This window comes from Fistularia commersonii, chromosome 10, assembly GCF_037954325.1.
Source record: "Fistularia commersonii isolate RoL2024-O1a breed Wild chromosome 10, RoL_Fcom_v1.0, whole genome shotgun sequence".
In the NCBI taxonomy this organism is placed as follows: Eukaryota; Metazoa; Chordata; class Actinopteri; order Syngnathiformes; family Fistulariidae; genus Fistularia; species Fistularia commersonii.
This window is the reverse complement of record NC_141293.1, coordinates 2,132,501-2,149,002: the sequence shown is the minus strand read 5'-3', so window position 1 is coordinate 2,149,002 and position 16,502 is coordinate 2,132,501. Positions and strand designations below refer to the sequence as shown.

The 16,502-nt window shown below is 34.4% G+C and overlaps 1 protein-coding gene across 3 annotated transcripts; it reads left to right on the top strand.

The window, feature by feature from the left end:
* The first annotated feature begins 395 nt into the window (after positions 1-395).
* LOC147230060 (adhesion G protein-coupled receptor E3-like) lies at positions 396-15,554 on the top strand. 3 transcript variants are annotated; one of them, XM_086153203.1, is made up of 21 exons: positions 396-518; positions 637-768; positions 3,918-4,061; positions 4,132-4,203; positions 4,806-4,949; positions 5,032-5,178; positions 5,259-5,405; positions 5,485-5,522; positions 5,596-5,676; positions 8,011-8,040; positions 8,130-8,292; positions 8,358-8,471; positions 9,687-9,859; positions 9,986-10,198; positions 11,404-11,607; positions 11,697-11,938; positions 12,036-12,102; positions 12,189-12,280; positions 14,089-14,248; positions 14,404-14,469; positions 15,057-15,554. In XM_086153203.1, the coding sequence occupies exons 2-21, from the start codon at positions 687-689 to the stop codon at positions 15,123-15,125; spliced, it is 2,448 nt and encodes an 815-aa protein (XP_086009329.1). In that variant the 5' UTR covers positions 396-518; positions 637-686; the 3' UTR covers positions 15,126-15,554. The 3 variants fall into 3 exon arrangements, with proteins under 3 accessions (XP_086009329.1, XP_086009328.1, XP_086009330.1); XM_086153202.1 differs by having other exon boundaries at positions 4,132-4,257; XM_086153204.1 differs by lacking the exons at positions 396-518; positions 637-768 and having other exon boundaries at positions 4,001-4,061; positions 4,112-4,257.
* Positions 15,555-16,502: the final 948 nt, after the last annotated feature.

Below are 16,502 nucleotides of genomic sequence, written 5' to 3'. Positions count from 1 at the left end.
ATGCTTTACAGGATCAATCTTCACTATTGTTCATTGTGTTTATCCTGCAGGTATGGATAATATTTGAAATCCATATCACAGTCTGCTAAAATAATATGGCTTTAACCACCATTAGTAGAAATATTTTTCCCGGTTTTTTTTTGCAGGTTCTTGCGATGGATACAACAATATTTCAGAAACATGGCGCAACCTGGAGTTTACATCATCATCCTTTCCCACTTTCCCAAAGAGCGATGACGCTCTTACAAACAGGTGGTGGCGCTTCATAGGACTCGGAGGAGACAGAATATATACGCAGTGCATTCATGGGAATCGAGCGGGTTCCACTTACACAATTCATCTCAGCGATGATTCACTTCCAACCCTTCAATCGGCGACTCTGACAACATTAATTGCATACGCTGACGTCGGAAGTTGCAATTCTCATAGCATTCCCGTTGATGTGGTCCTCTGTCCCGGCGGATTCTACATATACAAGCCACAGTCACACCCTCATCCACATCTATCTTATGTAACCTGTGAGTTCACTCAATCATATCGCAAAGATCGGGGGGAAAAAAATACACACTGCGACGCAACTTGCATTTGTATTCATCGTGCAATCGTCTTCTTTCTGTTTGCGTCGTAAATTTTCAGATCATTTAAGCTGTAAGGAAAACACTTGTGGGCCACTTGCACAGTGTCTGATGAATGGAGGCTGTATTTGTATTCCTGGGTTTGAAATCCCAGCAGGGCACCTTCCCGGAGTGGAGTCCTACGGCTGCACAGGTACCTATATTTCATCAATTTATCCACTTATTTACTTACTTACAACTTGGTTAATTTTATCACTACATGCAAAGTGTGAGTAACTCACTAAATCAAATCAAGCAGGGGGCGTTTTTTCTCACATGCATCCGGGATTTTTACACAGTGGGTTTCAAAAGAAAAAAAAATAAGGAAAAAAATAAAAATTATCTTAGCAATGAGATGATTTGGACTTGAACACACCTCAGTTCATGTCCAAACCATGATGAAGATCTGGGTAGAAGGTTGCTAAAGGTGGCGCTGCCAGGCAGGAGGTAGAGGAAGACCTAAAGTGAAGACCAAGAATTGAGAAGGTTGATTCGCTGTGGTGAACCTCAAAGTGAAAAACCCAAAGAAAAAGCAGAACAAGAAGAATTATTGTGCTAGTGCTGAAATCATTATCATATTGTTTGCATCTCCGCATGATCCTGGGCACTGTTTAGTCTGGAACATAGGCCTCTGCTAGGGTCACCCAAGGTGATGTTCCAGACTAAGACTTATTTTGTAAAACCCTGATGACTGACAACAATAGAAGGCAACAAGGCAGCTCTCCTGGGTTTAGGAGACTGGGTTATCTTCCTGGAGCAATGTCTGGGAGGGGAGCTAGTCGGCACAGGGCTTGGTCCCAAATACACACCATGGAGCCATTGGCCTGTGGGTATGCCTCCAGCAGTGGTTGCCATGTATTTTGGCATGAAGATAATGATGGAGACCTTAACGTGAAAGCCTTCGGTGTTGCAAACCGGCTCTCAGAACATGAAATCTCATCTCTTTGGCACGGGATGAGCCCGAGATGGAGCCGTACCAGCTAGAAATAATTGGACTCCCCTCTGTACATAGCTACGGACCTGTAACCAAATTGCTCGGGGTGAGGAGATACTCAATCCCTGGCACTTTCTTGAAGTGAGAGGGTAGATCTGGGTTGGTCTGAAACAATTGTTCGTATTTGTGCAGGTAACAATTTGCAGAGATAGTTTTTTATTTAGTTTTTTATTATATAATATTTAATTTTAATTTTAAATTTATTATATAATATTTTTTTAATCATATAATATAATATCATATAGGTTTATCTATAATATAATATGATATAATATAATATAATATAATATCTTCTTCTTTTGGCTTTTCCCGTCAGGGGTCGCCACAGAGAGTCAACTTTCTCCATCTGACCCTATTCAATAATATTATATTATATTATATTATATTATATTATATTATATTATATTATATTATATTATATTATATTATATTATATATGCATATACACATATATACATATATTATTATTATTATTATCATTATTACTATTATTATTATTATTTATTTTTTTATTGATCCCTCTGTGGGGGAAATTCTTTTAGTGTCAATAAATATGAATACAAATTGAGAGACAATTAGAAAATAGCAAAAGACATCCACAAATAAATAGACAGCAGAGAGAACAACAACAACAACAACAACAACAACAACAACAACATCAGGGATAAGAATGGATAACAGAATGGGAAGAAAAAAAGACAACCAAAATGACTAAATAAACAGAGTGATAATAGTAATGACAAAAATAAAATAAATAAACAAAAATAAGCATGTATTTTGAGTTAATGCATAATTTGTAAATACTGGAAAAATTACCATTGCGTTATGTGTAAAATAAAATAACTTTAATTTGTAATTAAAATTTGTAACTTTATATATTTCATGAATTATCAACAATTATCTTGAGTGTTGGATTCATTATTAATGAATGACGATCCCTTAAATCAGAGGTATCAAACGTACGGCCCGCGGGCCGGAACCGGTCCGCGAGGGGGTTCGACCAGGCCCGCAGGATCATTTGAAAGTGAAAAAATGCATAAAAGACAAGGATTTAATTTTTTTAATTAAATGCAATTCAAGAATGTTCCGCTAGGGGGCGCACTATTTTGGTCAGAGTAGACGGCAATCTGCGTCACTGAGACGGACCAATCAGCAGACGTTATCAATGCACCACCTGCTGCTTGTTATGACGTTGTTTCTACCCTGTTCTCCACCTTCCCGCTGCGCCCTCATTAGCCAAAATGTCGTTATTAAAACAGAGAAAAGTAGTTAAAGAGTGTCAAATTTTCAAAGAAAATTTGACTACGTCCTATTTATTTACGGAGACGCACGGGAAACCTCCGTGCTTGGCGTGTTTGCAACAAGTTTCGGTATTTAAGGAATATAATATACGGCGCCACTACGAGACTCATCACCGCGAAAAATATGACAGCTTGCAAAGAAACTGAGAGGAGATAAGATCGACGAATTGCTGGCAGGTCTGAGGAAACAGCGTCCGCTTTCACCCATAGCCGAGAAATCAGTGATGCAGCGGTAAAAGCCAGCTAGCTAATTGCTAGCGAATATGTGCAATTTAAAGTTAAGTCACCAGCTTCACTATAAACTAGTATGATGGAATTCTACTGTTCATGCAACTCCATACATTTTCAGTATGTATTGTATGTGTATTTATGTTTCATGTATGAAGTTTACACATTTACAGGACAGGTAAATACTTTCTTCCTTACACATTTAATAGCACTCCTTTTAGTTTGGAGGGTGTAGGCAGGGATTCAATTTAGATTTTATATGCACATATGTAATAGTTTAAAAATCCCTTTCTTTATGTGTCTCATTTAATCTTAAAGTGCATTACTATATTTTTCAATACCAATTACTTGTTAACGTTTTGTGCCTTTGCAAGATCAGTGGGATCGCATGATCACATGATTGCAATGCAAACATGTGAATGAAAAAAGTAAATTGCAGTTTTGTCTAAGGAAATATGAGGTGTTTCATGAAATGTTTTGTAAAAGGATTGTTCGTTAAATTCCAACATTTTCCTTATGTCCTTGTACTTCTTTACACCAAAACAAAGACATGATGTTTTGGTCATTTATTGCTGAGTATGCTATTATTTCAATGGTCCGGCCCACTTGACATCTACCTAGGCCGTATGTGGCCCGCGATGAGAAACGAGTTTGACACCCCTGCCTTAAATGATGCTTTCCAGTGCAAAAAAAAAATCTCACAGTTTTACAAGTCTCTTTCTCAAAGTGGATATTTTTGCAAAATGTATCGTAAAATCCCGCGTTTGCATTTCTTTACAGACATAGACGAGTGCAGCGAAGGATCCGTCTGCGGTCCTTATTCCAACTGCACCAACTTCCCGGGCTTGTACAGTTGTGAATGTTTGAACGGATTCACCTCAAACCGTTTGCAATTACCACCTTACGGGAATGCCAGTTGCTTAGGTACCATTTTAGATGTTTGACTTCAACGTCAGACTAATTTCATTTAAAAGGTCTGTTTCTTCCCTCCAAGATATTGACGAGTGTAGCGGGAATAACTGTGGCACAGGAGGAACGTGTCATAACACAGAAGGATCTTACGGATGTGAGTGCCATGATGGTTACAGCTTTGTTTCTTCCGTACTTCCCAATTGCCAAGGTAATAATATTTCGTAACATCAGACACTAACATCAGCTTCGGATGTGAATAATAATGTACCGCAACACGGCGCAACACAACACAGAGTAAAGAAATTAGCTTTACTTAATATTTTCCAAAGGTTTTTTTAATGCAGGATGACTTGTCAATTAGACAGAATAAAAAAAAAAAAATATTAACATTAATTATTAATATTAAAAATTATTAATACAAATAATAACAAATAATGAATTATTTGTACTGTTACTTGTACAATTCTTTATTATTATTATTTATTATTTATTTATTATAATAAAATAATATAAAATAAAGACCTTAAAACACTTGATAGCCTTAACTTTGACACTATATTTTATTGTATTTCTTATTCTCCCCATCCTTCCTACTATTATCTATTATTTGTTATGTTTTACTTGAAACTCTGGCACAACAATTTCCTTCGGGATAAATATTATTCTTATTCTTATTTGCACTTTTTTTTTTAGGACAATTCACTGTCTATCATATGTATCTTGCATGACATCTGTGTTTACAATTTTCCCCCCCAGATATTGATGAATGTTTCAATTCCACCATTTGTGGCCCGAACTCCATCTGCACCAACCAGCCTGGTGTTTATTCCTGCATTTGTAACGAAGGATTCAATCAGACTCAACCGGATGAGCAACCCAGCGAGAGCAACGTTTGTCTCGGTATTTGTAACGGTTGCGTACGTGGGACGAAAAGCGGGACTCGCTGCAAAAGCGGTGGATCATCACGTCTTGTCTTTGGCAGATATTGACGAGTGCGATGAAGATGCTGCAGTTTGTGGTCCAAATGCAAACTGCACGAACTTGATTGGGTTTTATGCTTGCACTTGCTTCCATGGTTACCGGGAAAATAACCCAACCGTGATAGCCAGCGTTAGCAACCCATGCGAAGGTGCGGTAGCTACACGTCTGATTATTATTATTATTATTTTTTACATTATTACATGTTTCCCGTCTTCTCCTCACCTGCAGATATAGATGAGTGCAGTGAAAATCCTGGTTTGTGCGGTAAACAAACTGTTTGCACTAATGCAGAAGGCACATATTACTGTTCCTGTCCAGATGGATTTTTCCCTTCAACTGGAATTTTGTGGATTGATAATGTTTCTTTTTGCAGAAGTAAGTGTTTGCATACCAATTGGACACATGCCGTCATTTTTCGCTTTTGACATTTCTTTTTTTTACAAATATTCGCCAGATATTCAGGAAATTCTAAATGAAATAAATCCCCCCGAGGTAAGTATTTTAGTCGGTGCAAATTTCCCGTGACAAGGGTTTGAAATGATTAAAACTGGTGGATTTGTTGCAGGGCCAGACAAAAGAGAGGGCTTTCCTGGGTCAGATGGATCAACAGCTTCAGAGCAACACAGGCATCATCTTGCCAAAACCGGTCAGATATTTATATATGTATATATATATATATATATATATATATATATATATATGTACATCTGTGACGAACCTATTAATGTTAAGCTGTTGTTTGATTTTAGAAACAATCAATTCGGTTGTTGCATTATTTCATTTTGTAGTGGTGATGGACAGATGATAGACAGGTTGTCCATTATTCATTTATTTCTAACATCTTGCAAATTTGACATACTTTCTGAATCCCTTGCAGGAAATGGTTGATCCTCTGCATTGATTAACCTGTCATGGATGAATAATGACCAGTTGTGGCCTGAGGGGCATTAGGAGTTCTGTGTATCACTAAATAGCACTTGTGCAGACTAAGTGAATCAGAATCAGAATCAGAATCAGAGGGGCAAATGAGGGGCAAATGGGATAGCAGCAGTTAAAATAAAGTAAAAAAAAATAAAAAAATTATATATATATATATATATATATATATATATATGAATAAAAAAAATCAAGAAAAATAGATAAATAAATAAAAAGAAAATAAAGAAAAAAATAAATAGAATTAATTCAAATTAATGGAAAAGAGAAATTAAAAAGAAAAAAAGAGAAAAAAGAGAATAATATATATATATATATACATACATACATATATATGTATGTATATATATGTATGTATATATGTAATATACATATATTTATAAAAACATATATAAAACATATATATTTATGCAAATAAATTGCTTTGCAAAATTGTGCAATATTGTGCATTTATATAATGTTCATGCCAGCTCAGATTTCACTTGTGTTTTTGTCACAGTTTGGTTTAGCTTTTTTTAAATTTATACATAAATGTAATTTCTTACATTCAAACAATGATTATCTTAGCCTTATTGACTATAAAAAACAAACAAAAAAAAAACACCAAATATGGGTTTGAGGACAACCTTAATATGTTAATGTCTTTTCAGCAGGAGGGTTGAAAAATATTTTTACGCGACCCACTTCTAATATTTGCTAATATGAGTCTCTGAGCGTTCATAAATGAGGGATCACACTGAGGGGATCATAAATATCCATCGTAACCTCGCCGTTATCCATCACGTAGATATTTTTAGGACATCAACTATTGGATTCCAGTCGTCCTTTTCTTGGACAACATTAATGAGTTAACTAAATATAATGAATATTGATACAGCTAAATATCTGATCTAATGGACTGATTAAAACACGTAATTGAGATAGATTGTTGGAATGGCTGAGATGATGAGAGTATCTTAACAGGTTTCATTAAGATGATGAACTAGCGTGGTAATAAGTTTCACTGCATTAGTTCCATATTAGCAGCAAAATAATCCAATAATGTGCAGCCACTTCTAAACTGTGGCTCTTGCATAATCGTCAGAACCAAAGTAAAATTATATACAATATAAAATTAAATACTAAATACTTATCCTCGCTGGCATGGCGTTTAGAGCAAGAAATAGGCTCTTCCTTCTGGTGATATGTGCTATTTTTTTGAGTTTTTTTTTTTTTAAATAAATTGTTTTTTTTAAATAAATCATTGCTTCTTTTTGGAGTATTTTTTGGTGTGCGGATTTTTTCAAAACTCTTTTAAGAAAATCATTTAAAACATAGAAATTGCTACCAAATTAACTTTGATCAGTTTGATGGTTGATTTGTAATTTTTTTTTTAGTATTATTTCTTCTTTTTTTAGGAAACACTGGAAAAATAGCACTATTTTGAGACGATCCAGTGCTAATTTTAAATCAGGGGTCAAGGAACAATATTTCGTGGCCCACCGCCTGAAATCAAATATTTTTTGATTTATTTTTTTCTCACATGCATCTGGGTTTTTTTTTTTTCTTGTTTTTTTTTTTAAAAAGGCAAGGAAAAAATAAAAAAGTAACTTTGCAATGTATTTTTTGCTTCAAAATTTGAAAACAAAATGATTTCTTGTGACACTGTTAAAACGATCTTTTCTTTCTTATGTCTATAAAAAAAAATACATAAATGATAGCAAAAAAATAAATATCAAAATTAAAAGGATTGGTTTAATAACCAGAATATCCACCAATAACCTTGTTTACATTATACCTCCTCTTACACATGCAACCAATTGATTTTCTCATAAATTCAAATTTCCCACAGTGACAAAATTTTGTCTTTTAACTCAACAATATTTTTAGGGTGTCATTTCATCAATTCTTTCTTAATATACATTTTTAATATTAATATTATTTCGTCATGTATTTTTTTAGAGGAACAGTTCATTACGTATAAATAACTTTATAATTTACCTGTTTACTCTCCTTTACACTAAAACAAAGGAAACATCTCGACTTAGTGTTTTTCTCTCCACAGACTGTGGCAAACAGCTTCTCAGCATCTATGGTAAATAAATATGAAATTTCTTCTATTTTTATTTTTATTCCCCCACTCCATTCTGGTGTTACTGATAAACGGCTTATTTTTTTTAAAAGGAGGTTTCGGGTGCAGGACCGCAGGCCAAGTCCATCACAGTGAGCAGCGAAGGAGACGGAGATATGGGAAGCGCCATCCTCAACATCTCACACCATCTGGTATCCGCCATGGTGCCAGCAGGTCACAATCGAACCATAACAACCTTGAAAAGTTCAACAGTTGGTAAGACGTATTTATTTCTCTAATTCCGGTAGAGATTTACTGACCGTGCTCTATTTTTGCCTTAGATTTAGACCTTGAAACCATCGGTCCGGGGAGCGCGGATGCGTTTGGTTCTTCTCTCTCAGCAAACGGGAATGTTATGAAAATTAACCTGGAAGGTTTGGCCAGAAACAACAACGGTAAGACACTGCGGATTAAGAAGCGTGTGAAGTCCTGAAAAAAATTATTATTCATATGTAATATGTTCTAAATCAAGTCTGATATCATGTAAAACCGCAAATTTTTCAATCTGTAGTTCAAAATAAAACAAAATAAAGGGAACACAATGTAACTCGAGGTCAATCACACTTGTGTGAAATCAAACTGTCCACTTAGGAATTCATTTGGACTTGTTTTAAGGCCATTACATCAACATTGGATCACTTTTTACACTTTAATCCAAATCCAGACCTCCATGGGTTCATACATTTAATTTCCATTAATCATTTTTTTGTGATTTATAGGAAGAATTTATGAGAATATTCATTCATTCATTCATTCATTCATTCATTCATTCATTCATTCATTCGTATCTAGGATTTGTTCCCTTTATTTTTTTGAGCAGTGTAATATAAGCAGGATGTGCAGTTTGCAAAAAAAAAAAGAAGTGCAAATTGAAATGTTAACAATTGTGTTCACACAATGTGCGAGTTGTACTTAATTTGCATTGATAATTTTTTTTTAATAACTTGCATAAAATCCATGCTTGAGTGGGTGTGCAATTTAAGCTCGTTGTTTTACAAGGATCATTTGTCAACACATCACCTTAAAATGTTGTGTTTAACAAAATGTTTTTACAATTGAATCTAAATAAGCTCACTTCACGCAGCCCATTCCATTTGAGTATTTTTTAATTTAAACTCTATTTACATCCAAGATCATGCTTGAAACTGAAAACATATACAATAAAAAAATTTAATATACATCGTAACATGGGCAGAAATGGTAAAAAAAAACAAAAAAAACTACCAGCACATTTTTGCATGAAAGAAAACTTTAATAACCCTGATGTTATCATGTTGCCTTTCACAAGAACACAATATATCATATATATTATGTATATATTTTATTCTATTTTTGTTTTGATCATTTTTGTGTTATTTTGTTATTAAAAATCACAACGTAGGATGTGTTATTTTAGTATTCCTTTTATTTTTTTTAGCAGCGCACATAATGAGACTAATAGATTTAATATAGGAGTACAGGTTTGTGGAAATTAACAAAAAAAAAAAAAAAAAATCAAATAGAAAAATTGCTTGAAATCAGCAAGAAATGGGTTTAAATTCTACCTCATTATAATGTCATCAGCGCAAAAGAAAATAAACGGTGTGCATTAATCTACCGCCCTCCCGCAGGATCAGCGGCGGCTGCCTTCTTGACCCTGAACGGCCTGGAGGATCTCCTCAGCCATCGCTACTTTAAATCGGAGAATCAGACGGAGATGATCTCTGACGTGATCACGGCCGTCCTGCCGGTGGGGAACACCTCCCTCAGCGAGCCGGTCAACTTCACCATTCGACACAAGAGGGTGCATTTTAAGTCGGTTTAATCTTGAAATGACCGTATTTATCGTTTATCATTCACGCCGATGGTTCTCAGTTGGCTTGTATCTGGGAGCTCTCAGGTCGGACGCTAATCTTTCCTATATCTACAGACACTACCCAAGTTTGGTTTGGTGACCTGTGTTTATTGGGAGGACAAAACAAAAGAGCGAGGAGAGGCCGAGATACTCGACACGGGAAGGGACAAAGATGACGCCATGTATTGGTCGGAGGACGGTTGCTGGGTTTTGGACTCCAATGAAAACTTCACGGTTTGCAGCTGCTCTCATCTTTCCACATTCGCCCTGATCCTGCAGATTGGAGAGGTATGTCAGGTTCCGTGGCAAAAGGTGAGCTTTGTGATCGCTTGTCTTTATTTCCGTATGACGTCCACGTGCATACAAGTCTCCGCAAAAAGCTGTTACTTGGTTGTAAACTCCTCCTTGTTTTCTCGATGTACAGTGATCCCTCGCTATAACGCGGTTTACTTTTCACGGTTTCGCTACTTCACGAATTTGCATCGTGCATTGTGTTCTGCATTCTGATTGGCTTAAAAGTCACTCCGCTTCTTCTCTACCTGTGCGTCAATAACGTTGCAGTTTAGTATGTACACGTATGTAAAACAGCTTGACAAATTTACATGACGTACGTGCAAATTCTCTTGCGATTTCGAGTTTCTCTAAAACCCATAATGTTGACAAAATGCTCTGGACCAACAAAAGCGCCTGCGGCAGGAAGATAAATCGCAGATATCTATCGCAGATAAAGTTAAACTTCTGGACATGCTAAGGGAAGGTAAAAGCTATGCGGCTGTAGGTCGGCACTACAGAATTAATGAATCTTCTGTTCGTTCCATAAAGAAGGAAGAAAAAAACATAAGGACGACAGCAGCAATAAGTATGTATAATATATGTATAATAGAGTATTTACTTGTATAATAATTGTAAAAAAAAAATAAAGGTTTCTACTTCACGGATTTTGCCTATCACGGGTTCTTTTTGGAACGTAACCCCTGCGAAAAACAAGGGTATACTGTATTTTATTTATTTTATCCTACATTGCTTTTAGCAGGATAGCCGCCAACTCACATACGCCCATACGCCCTTCAGGTGAGGCACGGTAATGTCTGCCTCACCTCGTGACTTTTCTCTACGGTTTATTTTCCGATCAGAGGGAATAATTGATCACGCACTTACGCTAAAGATGTTAAACAGTTTGTCGTAGGTTTTAGATCTTTCTAGAAATATTCTATAGGCGCCACGTAGCCCAGTTTGTGAGGGACTGTATTTGATCAGGAAATGATTTGTACTTAAAAACATTAAAAAAAAATTGGAATCAAACAGAAAATGCAATTATGAATCATATCAGTGGAAAAATGTTAATATTTATCTTATGTTTTTTTTTTTTTTTTTTTTTTTTTCATAAAGACAGAGGCAGAGCCTCACCTGCCTCCCCTGACCGCACGAATCGGCAACGACGCGTTCCGACACTTTTGTTCTAACACCTCCTGCTTTCTTTTTGGGTCGTGAAGCCTCAACCGGAAGGGGATTTTCTGGAGTGGCTCAACCGCATGTGCGTGATCGTCGGACTGTTCTTCTTCGGCCTGGCCATCCTCACCTTCCTCCTGTGCAGCTGGAACCCAAAAATCAACAACACGGCCCGTCTTCATCTCTGCCTCAGCCTCGCCTTGTCGCATCTGTTGCTGCTTTGGAACGACAGATACCTTGAAGACCAAGTACGTTCGTGCAAGGATACGAACGGCGCTAAAAACCTACATTGTTTTCGGCGCTGATATTTTCCGGACGGGTCTTTGTGTCTCCGCAGCTGGCCTGTACTGTCATCGCAGGGCTTCTGCACTTTTTAATCGTTGCAAGTTTTACGTGGATGCTTCTGGAGGCCGTGCAGCTACACCTGCTGGTCCGAAAGCTGTCCAGAGTCCAGGTGATCCAGAGGGACGGTCTCCCCAAGGTGTTTCTGTACCTGACGGGCTACGGCGTTCCTTTCGTGATCGTCGGCGTCTCCGCGTTGGTGTTTTCCGATGGATACGGCGCCACTAATGCAGATGCGTGAGTGCAATGTGGATTTGTGTCAAATAATGACGTTTTTTGCTCTTAAAAGGGATTTTTTGGGGGGGCGTGAGATAAAGATGATGATACGTTTCAGGTGTTGGTTGTCAAAAGAACGTTACTTCAACTGGGCTTTAACAGGACCAGTGATCACGGTGCTCGCTGTAAGTACTTAATCACACTGCGATCAAAACATTTTAATCGATTTATGAATCTTTCTTTAAAACTGGACTCACTGCTCCTCCATCAGCTTAACCTCATCTTGTTCTGCACGACTTTATGGAGTCTAAAACCCACCTTGGTTAATATGAGAAACAATGTCTCTCAGTCAAAAGACACAAAGTGAGTGCTTGTCTTTTCCTTTTGATTTATGTCTTCGGAATTATGGGGATGTTTTTTTTATTTTATTCGATGTGATAACATCTTATATGTTCGGTACCGAGGGAAATATCGATTAAAAATATGATAAATTGTTTATTCAGAGAAATAATCTGCAGCTGGCCCTTTTCTCAGTTTTCTCTAGTTACCTTCCCATATTATTATACTTCATCATGGATCAAAGTTTAGTAAAATTAAAATTAAAATTAAAATAGTCAAAAAAGTTTCTGAAAATAGTAGAAGTCAATTTCCCATATATAAAATTGTACAAGAAATGAGAATGCACATGGATTACAGCCATGACATTATGAAAACATAGTGTTAATAAAGACATAATTATACAATAATTAGAAATGATCATTTGTATTAATATTTTGAGTGTGAACGTCAGAAAGGAATAAGATAATATTGCCTTTTTATCTTTCATGCTGTATGCAGGATACAGTTATATATGTGTTTGTATACAAATTGCTCAAAAAAATAAAGGGAATATTTAAACAACACAATGTAACTCCAAGTCAATCAGACGTGTGTGAAATCAAAGTGTTTGGACTTGTTTTAAGGACATTACATCAATGTTGAATCAGCCTGGAGTGTGTTTTACACTTTCATCCAAATCCAAATTTTTCATTTCATATTTTGTTTTGATCATTTTTGTGTTATTTTGTTTTGTGCACGTTCAAGTATGAAAAAAACAAATTATTTAATAAGACTATTTTATTCATTCATTCAGATCCAGGAAGTGTTCCTTTATTTTTCTGTAATATTAGCAGGATTTGCAGTTGTTTTTTTTTTTTTAACATTGTAAATTAATTGTAATTGTTAACACTTGTGTCAACACAATGTGCGAGTTGCACATCATTTGTATGTATATTGATTCTAATAACTTACATAAAATCCATGCATGAGGGGGGTGTACAATTTTAGTTTGTAGTTTTATGTAGTTTTAAAATGTTCCGTTTGACAAGAAATCTTCTTTGGTTTTACAATTTAATCTAAATAACCTCACTTGACACAGCTTATTCTATTTCTAATTTAAACTCTATTAACATTAGAGATCATGCTTGAAACTGAAAACATATACTGAAAGATTTTTTTTTTTGAATATACATGAAAACATCTGATGTAAATGATAAAAAAAATCACTGTGATGGTTAGGATCCCAAACTTCCGCACATGTTTGCATGAAAGAAAACTTTGATATATAAGAATAAGAATAAGAATAATAAGAAGAATAAGAATAGGAATAAGAACAACTTTATTTATCCCGAAGGAAATTGTTGTGCCAGAATATATATATATATATATATATATATATATATATATATATATATATATATATATATATATATACACACACTTTGTATATATATAAGTTTTCTTGTATATATAAAAAGCATATCTATTATATATGTATATAATAGTAGGAAATTGTATAAACAGTATAAAAATATACATATATACATATATATGTGTGTGTGTGTATATATATATATATACTTTGATATATATATATATATATATCAAAGTTTTCTTGTATATATAAAAAGCATCTTTTTATATATATATATATATAAATACATATAGATATAATATATATATATATGTATATATATACTTTTTTTCTTTTTATTTTTTGTTTTGATCTTTTTTGTCAGCTAATTCAACTATGTAAAGAGAAAAAAAAAAATTCATCCTGCATGTAACTATGCATGAATACGTATCATTATATCATCATTCTCTGATTGTCGATGAAATATTTTTCCCCACAGGTTGGTTATCTTCAAGATCCTGGCTCAGTTCGTCATTTTGGGCTGCACCTGGATTCTGGGTTTGTACCAGATCAACCTTTTCTTCAAGGTTCTCTTCATAATCCTTAACTCACAGCAGGGAACTTTCCTCTTCATCGTCCACTGTCTGCTCAACAAGGAGGTAAACTGCGGTTGACCGCGTTCTCTGCGGCTGTTATTACTGCAGCTGTTTTTACATCACTTCCCTGAAATGAATCCTGTGTGTTTTAAAAAGAAGAGACAGAGCGTTAACATGAAATAGCACTCAGCACGTATGTGTTCGTTTAATTCCTGCAGGTGAGAGAGGAGTACATGAAATGGTTGACATGTTCATTCAACAAGAGGAGAGAGGAAGGATCTGTGGTGAGTATATATAAAAAAAAAAAAAATTAAATTGTTTATTTAAATTGTTTATGTGTAAAGACAGCCGTGATGAAGAAAAAAAAAAAGTGAAATTAAACCCTCACAAATCTAATTAAACGTTCAAACAAGTAGACATTTTTAGCCATAACTGTTAAAAAAGGTAAAAAAAAAAAAAATCAGTATCAGTGTGGTGTTAATTATTATTTTATGCAACATTTCTGTAAAAAAAAAAGGGATAATGAATATTTACAGGTTTATTGCAACATACTAAAGACTTTAAGGATTAACAGAAATAATGATAAGTGATTATTTATCCGATGATGAAAACATCACAGATTGTCAAAATCAGGAAGGAACGTCTAAAGATCATCAAAAAAAGATCTGAATCTGTATCAATAATATATAAACAATGATAAAAAAAATACATTAATAGGTTATTTAATCAACTTTAATTTAATCAATTTAATTAAATTAAAGTTAATTAAAATCCGTTAACGTTGATGGTGTAACTATTTTATATCGTCTTTTTTTATTTTTATTTATTTATTCCTCTTTGCGGCGTATCATTTAATTGTGTATTTTGACAGAAAGATCCCGTGTCCGTATCGGAGGACTGGGAAAAGCCTGAAGAGACACACAGAAAGGATGAGCGATGACGGCCTTTACGGAAACATTTTATAAAACAAGATGAAGTACAAGGAAATTAAATCGATGACAAATTAGTTTTTCATTGATCCAATACTCTTTCTTCAACAACAAACACATGACACACAAATAAAATGATTATCTTCCAAATGTTGGCACTGCAACACTAATCCACAACTATGCTTTGTTTGACACTTTTTTTGTGCTTTTTTTTTTGTTTATTTTACAAAAGACAGATTTAACTGCAAACAGTGATATTATAATACAACACCTGCTATTTTATCATGTTAAAATGGCAACAATTAAATTTCACAAGATGTACCCTCAATTTTCTGAATGTAATATTGCGATTATATAATACCATAATATAATGCAAGCATTGGTTATGAGCTGTGATGCTAATGTGATGAGACAGTTATTGTTGGCTGATGAATAAAATAATGAACAGAAAATAAATGTGTAATCAGTCCTAATGATATGGAGTGTGTGACTGACAGAGGTAATTCTTAGCTTTACCCTCAAGGGAAATTTTAAATTGAGTTTAAACAATCTGGATTGTGATTAAAACGTTCTTATTATCGTCAATCTAGCCTTCCATCGACAAATATACATTTGGATTCAATCAATATTTTCATTCTGATTTAAGATTCATGAGTATTTGACTATACATACACACACACACGCACGCACACACACACACACACACACACACACACACACATACATACATATATATATAAGTTTGTGTGTTATGTGTTTGATTTCAATTTACTTTCAACAAAAAACAATGATCCAAAAGTATTTTTCCCATAGAAAGCTAGATTGCTGATTATAATAACATTTTAATCACTATATGTATATATACCGATACATATTTATGTCTATATATGTGTATATACATACATATGTGAAAATATTTATACATATATATATACACGCAATATATATTTATTTATATATAAATGTAAATATATATGTATTTTATCCAAAAGAAGGTTAGATTGCTGATTTCAATAATATTTTAATCAATACATGTATATATACATATTAACATAATTGCATATACACAATGTATTCACAATATATATAAATGTAAATATACATGTATTTTTCCCATAGAAGGCTAGATTGCTGATTATAACAACATTCTAATCACTATATGTATATATATATGTGTATAGACATATACACACATATATATATATTGATTAAAATGTTATAATCGGCAATACGTATACATACGTACATATACACACACACACACATATATATATATATGTACGTATGTATGTATATATATATATATATATATATATGTACAGTATATCTCAGCGACGTGCAGTCAGTAGAGGCAGGGGAGGCCGGGCCTCACCTGTCATCATGGAAAG